Source organism: Palaemon carinicauda, chromosome 4, assembly GCF_036898095.1.
Source record: "Palaemon carinicauda isolate YSFRI2023 chromosome 4, ASM3689809v2, whole genome shotgun sequence".
NCBI lineage: Eukaryota > Metazoa > Arthropoda > Malacostraca > Decapoda > Palaemonidae > Palaemon > Palaemon carinicauda.
Genome location: NC_090728.1, coordinates 82,356,639 through 82,368,592, shown reverse-complemented (window position 1 = coordinate 82,368,592; position 11,954 = coordinate 82,356,639). Strand labels below are relative to the sequence as shown.

The 11,954-nt window shown below is 41.4% G+C and overlaps 1 protein-coding gene across 2 annotated transcripts in view; it reads right to left on the bottom strand.

Annotated features, from left to right (window-relative positions):
- The window catches only part of Vamp7 (Vesicle-associated membrane protein 7), a 221,940-nt gene that overhangs the window by 20,055 nt on the left and 189,931 nt on the right, over positions 1-11,954 (bottom strand). For both annotated transcript variants that reach the window (XR_011044296.1, XM_068372401.1), the window contains exons 5-6: positions 6,826-6,893; positions 1,690-1,782 (exon numbers count right to left, since the gene is read on the bottom strand). Coding sequence is in view for 1 of the 2 variants with exons in the window: in XM_068372401.1 (XP_068228502.1) it covers positions 1,690-1,782; positions 6,826-6,893 (161 nt within the window). In the remaining variant the exon portion in view is untranslated. The remainder of the gene's footprint in view (positions 1-1,689; positions 1,783-6,825; positions 6,894-11,954) is intronic.

Genomic DNA, 11,954 nt, shown 5'->3' with positions numbered 1-11,954 from the left:
TGTATTCTAATTAAAAATACAATTATAATATATATATATATATATATATATATATATATATATATATATATATATATATATTTATACTGAGCACATTATATGTAGTTAAGTCAATCCAATCATATCATTATTAAAAAGCAACAGCTGTTTTATTTTTTTTTTGGTTCGGTTGTTCCGGCTGTATATGTTTTTACAATGATTATACTGTAATTTTACTAACAATACTTTTATTATCTCTTGTCTTTCTGGCCCATTGAAGTAAAAGATGAAAAAAATATAATTACTTTAGATAATAACTTACTACGCAAGACACGACATATAGTTGCGTCATGTTTCAAGAAAACGTGTAGGCTACTTGAGTTAACGAAAACATTGAACACTTACAGTACAGTTAAGCTGTATTATAGTGATATTACTGTACATATATTACACTAATATACACTACAGTATCAGTGAGTATTAGATTACTAGATAGAAATAATTTTTTTTTGTTATACAGAACAGTAAGGGGATGATAACGACTCTGTAAATATTTACTTTAGCATAATACTGTACTGTAGCCTTATTTTCCAGTACACAGCCTACAACTGTACACTGTGCATATGATTATAAACTGTGGTAGAAACCTAATAAAAAAAATGTTAGGCAGTATTTACCGTGTTAATTATCAGCTCGGGCACCCACTTGTGGCAAGGGGCACTGACATTTTATGTAAGGAGTTAGCCCACCCTAGTGGCACATTCATTCTCGAATATCCCCTTATTGTGTCTGGGTCTGTAACCTAACTACCATGAATAACGAGGGCTGACTGTATAAGTGTTAGGATAGTTTGTAAAAGCTTAAATGCATAAAGGAAATAAAAAAAATGGAAAATAAAAAAAAAATGAAAAAATATACCTTAGATTTCTGTATTCATTTTGTGGTTTTTCAGATATCACAGGGGTAGTCCTGGAATGGAACATCCGTGATAGTTGAGGGAATATTGTACACTCCTACTCTCCGTTGGCTTACAGGCGATACTCAGTCATAATTAGGTAATTCGCTCCTAAGGCAGAGAAACTAGCCTAAAGCTTGAAGAGTTACACTCCAAGTACATTATCTTCCTGATCAGAAGAGCAGGTACAGTATTGTATTTTAATGGAAGGGTGGGGAGGGGCATCACAAAGGTTGTAAAAGCTTAAATTTATAAAGATGTTTTAAAGGTTTGTATTTTCCTATTAGCAAAATTCATGTTACCATATGTTTTCCTTTCAGCGCACTTTTGCTTCTAATCGAGAGTGCTAAAAAGAAAAAGAAAAACCTATACTTTTCACAAATGAACTTGAAAAATATCCAACACTCCCAAGAGCTTCACAATGATACATTTGTACCTATTGTTGTCAAAGACAAGAGGAAGGCTTCCCCTTCATCCCATTGGCCATTAAACTACAGTAATATCTTATTAAAGACTCAATGGTTATTTCAGCATTGCTTAAGTCATATGCCTATTTTAAAGGAAGAAAAGTTTGTATGAGAGTAGGAACAAATAACGGTAATAATTCATTATGCTTAAAGCTAAGGTGTGTGGTACTTATGAGTACGGAAATTTTACTTTTCTAAAATAAAAAAAATAGAAAATAATACAATGGGTAATCACTATTTCATACAACTACAGGGTATTACAAATTCTTTATAAAAAAATGTACATACCCCAGCACCAAAGATAATGAAGAGTATAACACGAACATTCTTCCACCACAGACTTCTAGCTAAATTCCGACTTGTAGTTTTGAAGGTTACGGCCTGAAAAGAAACATGTTAAATTTCTACAAACAAATATTATATTGTATATTTTAAAATCACTTGCCTTACAGAAATGTACAACTGTACACATACAGTATTTAGTAACAAGATCAATAGGCTTTTGCTTTTTAATATGGTGAAAGATTCCCTTCAAGAAAGATCCCCAAAACATCAAATTACCTATTCAGTATGAAGCTTTGATCTTAATGTCTCTCTAGGGTTCAAGTTAAGCTTCTGAATGGTTTCATCCTCCCCTGGTATAGAGTATAAATTTTTAGTTCAAAGTTAAATTCATTACTTCTCTACCATTTTCTAAAAAAAAAACGTTGAAAAGTGTATGTCATTTTGCATCTTAGGGATGTTCTTGTGTTAATTTCTTATGAATATTAGTACTCTCTCTCAAGATTCAGAAATTACCTTTTCAAATGTCTTGTTCCCTTCAGATAGCATCATTCATTGCATAAAAAGCATACCACTTGAAAACCTTCACCTCCACACAAATACACTTTGGCTTTATTCAGCAGGCATTTAAGTTTGGATATGGAGTTTTGGACGTGGTTGTTAACAGAGGCTAGGTGAATGCAAGAAACCTTTAATCAACAGAGAATGAGCTTATATACAAGCAGTTCCGAGCAAGAATACCATAAAAATTCAAACAAACTAATGCATGCAAAGGCAAGCCTAAACAGGTTATGCTATCAGTGTGGGGAAGGGTGAGAGATGAAAAAAAAGATGCTAAAACGTTACAGTGTACAAGCGTGTATGAAACATGTACATTACATGGCTCCCACCCTAAAAAAAGACATACATGTCAAGTAGGGTACCCTGCTCTTGACAGGCACACTGTAGGTGGGCCATCTTGCGGGGGATAGGCAGGTTTAAGGCGATCAATGAAGATCCAGTCTTCTTTGTCACAAATGTTAACTAAGAAAGCCTTGGGTGTGCAACGGATTACGAGGAAAGGACCCGTATAAGGGGGCATTAGTGGTGGATTACTAGTGCCCGTGCGCAGGAAAACATGCGTTGCAGAGTGGAACTCTGTCACTATGTGTTGCTTCGCTGGGGGATTGTAAGTCTGGCGCTATGGAGTAAGTTTTCCTACAGCGTGATGTAGGTGTTGGAGATTGTCAGAAGAGGTTGCAGACAGAAAAAATTAGGCAGGGATACCCAAAGGTTAGCCATATACTATTTCAGCTGCGGAGACAATCAGGGCATCTTTAGGAATGGTCCTTATTCCCAGAAAGATCTAGGTAAGCTGAGTATACCAGTTAGAGTCATTGGAAAAAGATATCAAAGCTGCTTTCAGGGTGCGATGAAAACGTTCAACCATTCTGTTGGTTGCAGGGTTGTAGGCGGTTGTCTGCTGTAGGGTGATGGCCAGGAGATTTGCTAATGATCTCCACAATTGAGAGTTGAAAGTGGTACCCCTGTCAGAAGTAATATGCTCAGGGATACTAAATCTAGCCATCCACTCATAGCAAAGTCGATGTACATGAGGCGCACGTTGCAGTTTGCATGGGAATGACTTCAGGCCAACGAGTGGAACGGGTAATGACGGTGAACATATAACGACATCCTTGTGATGTGGGTAGGGGACCTACAACGTTGACGTGAATGTGTGCCATACGACGCTCAGGGTGAAGAAAGGTGCCCACTCCTGTATCCGTGTGTCGATGCACTTTTGAAGTTTGGCATGAAGTACAGGCGTGGACCCAATCCTAAGCATTCTAAGTAATGCTGTGCCAAATGAACTTTGTCTTCAGTAGCTGCGTAGTAGATTAGTGTGAAAGATGTGAGAGGTCATGGATGAAATCAAACACCTGACAGCCCACGGGACCAGGTATCCATGGTCACAGAAGAGGGTGGCATTGGAGTCGTCGAGGGCAATGTCTTCCTAACGGAGGGAAGTGCAGTGCAGAATTTCCTACATGCTTGGTATTCTGGATCTTTTCGTTGGGCTTCTGCCAAGGTGTTGTAATTCAATCCCAGGTGAATGGCAGCCAATGTGTTCCTTGAGAGGGCATCGGCAAAGGGATTCCTTTTCTCAGGGATGTGTTGAAAGGTGCAGTTGTATTCATCCACAGCAGAGATATGTCAGGTGTTGACGGGTGGACCAGCCATCGGAGTGAAGGCATGCACTAGAGGCATGTGGTTTGTGCAAATGACGAAGGGCTTACCTTCTAAGAAATGGCGAAAGTGATGGGCAACCAAATGCATCGCAGTAATTTTCAGTCGAAGGTAGATTAGCCAGATTCTACCTTGGATAGGGGTCTACTGAGGAAGGAAAATGATCAGGATAAGCCATTGATCACTTGCTTGAGTACTGCACCATTAGCGACATCGCTGGCATCGGTAGAGAGGAGCAGGGCATGTGGCACAGGAAAAGTGAGAGCAGCAGCGGTTGATAAGGCATCCTTTGTGTTGCATTAAAGCTGTCCAAGGGATTCCGCTTCGGATATTTAGCTTGCCCTTGAGGCGTAGAGGGGGGCAAGAGTTGCAATGATGGCTGGCAGGAACCGGTGATAATAGTTTATAATGCCCAAAATTTCTTGCAGTGCTTTGATGGTTGAGGGCGTGGGGAAGTTCTGAACGACTGCTACCTTCTCAGGGAAGGGGTGAATGCCTTCAGGAGTTATGCGGTGGCCTAAGAATGATACTTCGTTGGCACCAAAGGTACATTTGTCATACTGGACTACAAGGCCGTTCTGTCGAGAACGATGCGTAGGCAGAGAACTCAAGCATGTCGTCCAAGTAACATACACAGAGTGGAAGGTCCTCAAATATGCCATCCATGAGGCACTGAAAAATGGCCCCAGCATTACGAAGCCCAAGGGGTGGTGATGTCTTCTGGGTTCATGCACACCTCTTAATAGCCCTTCAAAAGGTTAAGCGTGAAGAAAACCTTTGATTTGTATAAGTAGGAGGTAATGTTGGCGATGTTTGAAAGGGGACAGTGATCCAGGTCTGTCTGCATGTTCAGATGCCAGTAATCCCCACAGGTGCGTAGGAGCCATTCTTCTTCAGAATTATGTGCAAGAGCAATGACCATGGGCTTGAGGCCTTTTGGCAAAGGCCTATTTCTTCCATTTCAACGAATGTTTGTTTAGCGGCTTCCAAACAATCTGGGGCCACACGCCTGAATATGGCAAACACTGGAGGCCCCGTTGTCTTAATATGGTGATAAGTACTGTACTGTGCTTAGTAGGAATTGTGAGCACATGGCGAAGTTCAGGACGGAAGACTTCCGGGTATGACGTGAGGAGGTAGGCGTAGGCATCTGTGGATGTGCTGATGTGGAGTGCGAGGTTGGAGGGGGCGGGTTAAAGAGGTGTGGATGAGTTCGAGTCCGCGCTATCTAATCGTCGATGCTCCACATCAAGCAGAAGGTAGAAATGTGCCAGGAAATTTGCACAAAGTAGCAGCAATGTTACATCAGAAACAAAGAATTTCCATTGGTATTTGGCACTCCCAAATGATAGGGTAAATAAGGGCACGAAGTAGGTTCACTTCTCGAGGAGAGAAGTCTGTGGCAGGTTAAAAGCAAGTGATACTGGTCATTTTTCTGAGGATGAGTGTAGCCTTTTGGTCCCCCAACGGCTGTTAAGAGCTGAAAAAGCTTGGCTGTACGGGCGGCTGCCGATGGTGAGTACTGCTCCAGGAGGTTTTTTTTATGGGTATCATATGCTATGGGGGCGTCCCCTTGGTCACAAAGCCAGTTGGAGATTTCTGATAAAGTATCCTTGGGGAATGCAGCGAGGATATAGCCTGCTTTGCTGCTTGAGTCACCCTTTGATGCGAAATTGAACTTTGGCACGCTGGAATCAAGTAAGTGCTTGTCTGATGGCGAAGGGTGGCAATTTCAATGATTTAGTGTGGGTCGCAGAGTCAGGATTGGTGGGCAGCATTGTAGAAATGGTAGGGCGTAATGATGGGTGAAAAAAAAGGTGGCGAGGAGCTGATCACTCCATGGGTCACCAATGAATGAAGTGGTTGTTAACAAGAGAGGCGAGGCGAATGCAGATTATTATTATTATTACTTGCCAAGCTACAAACCTAGTTGGAAAAGTAGGATGCTATAAGTCCAAGGGCTCCAACAGGGAATAGCCCAGTGAGGAAAAAGAAAATGAGGGAAAAATATTCTAAGAACAGTAACAATATTGAAAGAAATATTTCCTATATAAACTATAAAAAACTTTAACAAAACAATAGGCAGAGAAATAAGATAGAATAGTATGCCTGATTGTATCCTCAAGCAAGAGAACTCTAACCCAAGACAGTGGAAGACCATGGTACAGAGGCTATGGCACTACCCAAGACCATAGAACAATGATTTGATTTCGGAGTGTCCTTCTCCTAGAAGAGCTGCTTACCATAGCTAGTCTCTCTTCTACCCTTACCAAGAGGAAGGTGGCCACTGAACGATTACAGTGCAGTAGTTAACCCCTTGGGTGAAGAAGAATTGTTTAGTAATCTCAGTGTTGTCAGGTGTATGAGGACAGAGGAGAATCTGTAAAGAATAGCTCAAACTATTCGGTGTATGTGTAGGAAAACGAAAAATTAACCGTAACCAGAAAGAAGGATGCAATGTAGTACTGCCTGACCAGTCAAAGGACCCTATAACTCTCTAGCGGTAGTATCTCAACGGGTGGCTGGTGCCCTAGCCAACCTACAAGCAATTGTGAACAAGAATGACAAAAAACTCAAACAAACTAATACATGAGAAGGCAAACTTAAGCAGGTTCTGTTATCAGTGTGGAGAAGAGCGAGAAATAAAAAAAAAAAAAAATTACAGAGTACACGTGAGCATGAAACACCCAAGGTAGAAAATGAATGCACAACTAAGTATAGTATAGCTCAAAATGGTATGCCTCTGAGATATTACCTACTGCATATTGTATCTACAATACTGTATATTGTCAAAAAACATTCCTAGTGGTGATATTTATGAACAAAGTTATGAACAACTATTCCATACTGTCATCAACATTATCTATACCACGTTATCACCAATATTATCTAACCTAAAACAGATGAAATACTCACCGATGTGTTCAAGTTTTCCGTTTTGTTAATAAGCAATTCCAATCGCTCCCCTCTAGCAGCTAAGCTTTCTGTAAATGGTTGAAACAATATTGGGAGTTTTAAAATTAGGAAGAAAAAGGTAAAAGCTACTTCTCAAGCTTCATACACAAAAGCCAGTTACTTTTACAGAAAAATCACAAATTCTTAAAGTAATTTGTATTTTTTCTAACTACAAACCTGAGTCCTCTATGTCTTCGATGGGAGTTGGAACAGCCATGGAATTTTTAACACGGAAGGTGAGGTAATCTGTGGGAGGTAGGTTGGGGAGGCAACTGCTTGCCCAACTGTGTCGCATAATTTTTAACAATTATTATTATTATTATTACTTGCTAAGCTACAACCCTAGTTTGAAAAGCACAAAGCTATAAGCCCAGGGGCTCCAACAGGGAAAATAGCCCAGTGAGGAAAGGAAACGAGGAAAAATAAAATTTTAAGAACAGTAACATCTAAATAAATATTTCCTATATAAACTATAAAAACTTTAACAAAACAAGAGAAAGAGAAACAAGATAGAATAGTGAGCCCGAGTGTACCCTCAAGAAAGAGAACTCTAACCCAAGACAGTGGAAGACCATGGTACAGAGGCTATGGCACTATTCAAGACTAGAAAACAATGGTTTGATTTTGGAGTGTCCTTCTAGAAGAGGTGCTTACCATAGCAAAAGTCTCTCTTCCACCCTAACCAAGAGGAAAGTAGCCACTAAACAATTAGAGTACAGTAGTTAACCACTTGGGTGAAAAAGAATTGTTTGGTAATCAGTGTTGTCAGGTGTATGAAGACAGGAGAATCTGTAAAGAATATGCCAGACTATTCAGTGTATGTGTAGGCAAAGTGAAAATGATCCGTAACCAGAGAGAAGGATCCAATGTAGTACTGTCTGACCAATCAAAGGACCCCCATAACTCTCTAGCAGTAGTATCTCAACAGGTGGCTGGTGCCCTGGCCAACCTACTCAAGGATTGAGTGGGATGGATGGAGCAGTACAGTATGTGCAACTTGAAGGTCTTGGGTGTGTATAATTAGGAAAAATATAAAATACTTTAAAAATTGGCATTTGTTCCTACACATATACAAACCATAGTTCTTTAACCTTTTCAGTGCAGATTTGTGAATACTGTACAATATGTTTCGCAGCTTTGTGTAAATTTTCACTGAAAAATTCAAAATGCTTGAAATTTAATGTAATACTGTATTTGGTTTTTGTTTTCAAACTATTCTCTTTTCAGAATTTAACATTATTTTCATTAGAGTACTGTCATCGAGCTGTCAACACATTTTCTTAGGCTTTGTTAAGTGAGAGGTCTACATCCACTGTTAAGTTAAGGAGATTGACTCGGCTTCACTAAAATGATATTTTCATATTAAAATAAATTTTTGAACATACTTACCCGGTGGATATATATATAGCTAACGTCTTCGACGGTCCGGCAGCAAATTCAAAACTCGCGGGCGATCGAAGGTTGGGTTGCTGGGTGTACACTAGCGCCACCACTCGCCAGGATACTGTAACTATTCCTCACATCCTCAGGTCTTCTCTGCCCGTAGGGTCTCTAGAGGGGCAGAAGGGAGGGCATTAAATTATATATATCCACCAGGTAAGTATGTTCAAAAATTTATTTTAATATGAAAATATCATTTTTAAACATTTAACTTAGCCGATTCACACCCTTGGTGGAGGGTAAGAGACCAGCAGTAAACATCATAGGAATATAACTCAAGAGTTTTGATATAAAACAAACTTAAGGATTAGTACCTGATAAGGAAGCTGACTTTGATGATACTCTGCCTCATAAGTCCGCTATCCTTATGAAGCCCAGCGATCCACTCAGGGGGCTGAAAGACCTCTAGGAGCTGTCATATCTGGGATGACCACCTCTATGACAGGACCTCAACCAATACCCTTAATCTGGACACTCTCAAGAAACAAGTTTGACCACCCGCTAAAATCAAATGATTGCGGAAGACTGTCCCAGTTTCCACATACAACCAAAAAGATAATAGTTTCAAGAGAAAAAAAAAAAAAAGAGGTATTAGGATTAGGGGAATGTAGTGGTTGAACCTTCACCCACTACTGCACTCGCTGCTAGGAATGGTCCCAAAGTGTAGCAGTCCTCGTAAAGAGTCTGGATATTCTTTAAATAATGTGAAGCGAACACAGATTTACTCCTCCAGTAGGTTGCGTCCATAATGCTTTGAAAGGAACGATTTTGCTTAAAAGCCACTGACGTTGCCACAGCTCTGACTTCATGAGTCTTTACTTTCAATAATTGAAGGTCAGTCTCACTGCAGTGAGCGTGAGCCTCTCTAATTAAGAGCCTTAAAAAATACGATAAGGCATTCTTAGACATCGGTAAGGAGGGCTTCTTGACCGAACACCATAAAGACTCGGATTCACCACGTAAATTTTTGGTTCTGTCAATGAAAATTTAAATGTTCTCACAGGTCATAGGACTCTCTCTATCTTGTTACCAACCACCTCTGACAGGTTGAGGATCTCAAAGGATTTAGGCCATGGATGGGAAGGACGCTCATTCTTGGCTAAGAAACCAAGCTGCAAAGAGCATACTGCCTTACCAGTACAGAAGCTGACGTTCTTACTGAAGGCATGAACCTCACTAACTCTTTTTGCAGTAGCAAGACTCACTAAGAAAAGTGTCTTCAGAGTAAGATCTTTAAAAGAAATTAAGTGCAAAGGTTCAAAATTTCTCAGACATCAGAAATTTAAGGACAACATCCAAGTTCCAAGCTGGCGTCACTACCCCATGCTTCTTGGAAGTCTCAAAAGACTTGAGAAGGTCTTGAAGGACTTTATTGTTTGAGAGGTCTAGGTTCCTGTGTCTGAACACTGCAGCTAACATGCTCCTGTAACCTTTAATGGTAGAGGCAGAAAAGTTACGTACATTCCTAAGGTGTAGCAGGAAGTCAGCGATTTGAGCTATAGAGGTATATGACGAGGAAAAGGAGGTGGCCTTGCATCAATCTCGAAATACCTCTCATCTAGACTGGTAGATCCTGATGGTAGAGAATCTCCTTGCTCTGGCAATTGCTCTAGCTGCCTCCTTTGAAAAACCCTCGAGCTCTAGAGAGTCTTCGATAGTCTGAAGGCAGTTAGATGAAGCGTGTGGAGGCTTTGATGGAACCTCTTCATTAAGAAGATCCAACCGCAATGGCAGGCTTCTTGGAAAGTCCACCATCTACTGATGTACTTCGGTGAACCATTCTCTTGATGGTCAGAGGGGAGCAAAAACGTCAACTTGGTCCCTTCGTGACCAGCGAACTTCTGTAGGACTTTGTAAACGATCTTGAATGGGGGAATGTATACACCTCCAGGTGAGACCAGTCCAGTAAGAACGCATCGACGTGGACTGCCTCTGGATCTGGAACTGGAGAGCAGTAAGAAGGAAGCCTCTTTGTTATTGAGGTTGCGAACAGGTCTATGGACGGACGTTCCCATATCCGCCATAGTCCATTCCGTGGGAATGACTTGCCTTCTTCTGCTTAGGCAGTTTGCCATCACGTTCCTTTCTCCCTGAATAAACCTTGTAAGTAAGGTGATGTTTCTTTCCTTCGTCCAAACTAGGAGATCCTTTGCAGTTAAGTAAAGGGACTGCGAGTGGGTCCCGCCTTGCTTAGCGATGCAGTCTGACGCTGTGGGGTTGTTTGCGTTCACCTGCACCACTTTGTTTCAAATCAGTCTTTTGAAACTTTGCAGGGCCAAAAGAACTGCTAGAATCTCCTTCTGGTTGATATGAAGCTTTACCTGGTCTTTGGTCCAAAGGCCCGAGCACTCTAGACTGTCTAGTGTTGCTCCCCACCCCGCGTCCGAAGCATCTGAGAACAACACATGGTCTGGGTTCTTGTGGGCAAGAGAGAAGCCTTCCTGAAGTCTGAGATTGACATCTCACCATTTCAGGCAAGTCATGATCGTTTCTGGAAGTGGTATGGACACTTCTTCAATCTAGCTGGAGGGAAGGGAAAGATTGACTTGCCAAGACTTCTTATGGTCTTCAACCATTCTCTCAGCAAACGCAAAGCTCTCTTAGAATACCGAGAGAGCACGAATTTAGTAAAAGAGGAAGCTGTAGCAGCCAACCCTAAAGTGAATTCTGAAGGAGGCGAGCGTGGAGCAGCAGGAACAAAATGCGAAGGAAAAACTTCCTTAAAAACAGTCATGATCTTCTTAAGATATAAAGATTGTTAGGCAGATCTAGGTTCCTCTACTTCAGACAAGATACCCAAAGGTACAGCTGTGGAAAGGAGATATACCCTCTTCCTCCTCAGAATATACTTCATCCGGAAGTCTATGTCTCTACGTGGTGGAGAGTCATTAAGAAGTCGCGATGGAAAAGCTTGACAACTAGCATCAACCTGTCGATGAAGAACAGGTAGAGGTTGAAAGTCGACGTCACGTCGGGGCTGCATCGACTGACATTCGACGTCACGGTGAAGTCGTCGATCGATGTCACGTTTGACAGCTTGTCGAACAGTAGGGGTCACGTCAGCGTGACGTGAAACCTCACGATTAGAAGTCTGATAAGAGTCACACTTAACAGTACCGTGACGCTCCACAAGCAAAGGTTCCTTTCGCTCAGGAGCTGGACAGTATGACTGCATTAACGTCGATAGTTTCGACTGCATGTCCTGCAGCATATTAAAATTAGGATCGTGCACACAAGGATCAGAACGTGACTTCGACAACGTTCGATCCGAAACGTCAGTGAGGATAACGGGAGCAGCACTCACGTCACGTCTGGAATGTCCAGATGAAATTAAAGAACCATGATCCTGTGCAGGGGTCTCCGGGGCAACAAAACCAGATGTTATAAAGGAACGTTTGGCAGGTGAGCCTTCCTCCGGTGAAGATAAGACGTTCTGGACTGCTCCAATGACTGCAGCCAGGACGTACATTTTGTTCTGAAGGAACCAATTTCCTCTTGAGAGGTCTTGAAACCTGGCGCCAGGATTTTGTACTGACGTTAATGTCTTCGGAGGGTGAGGAGAACTTAGTCTCACCTCTCTCAAGATAAGGGTGAACGTTACGAGAAACGTCAACTGCAACTCGTGAGGGAATGTCTGTTCGTTGATTAAA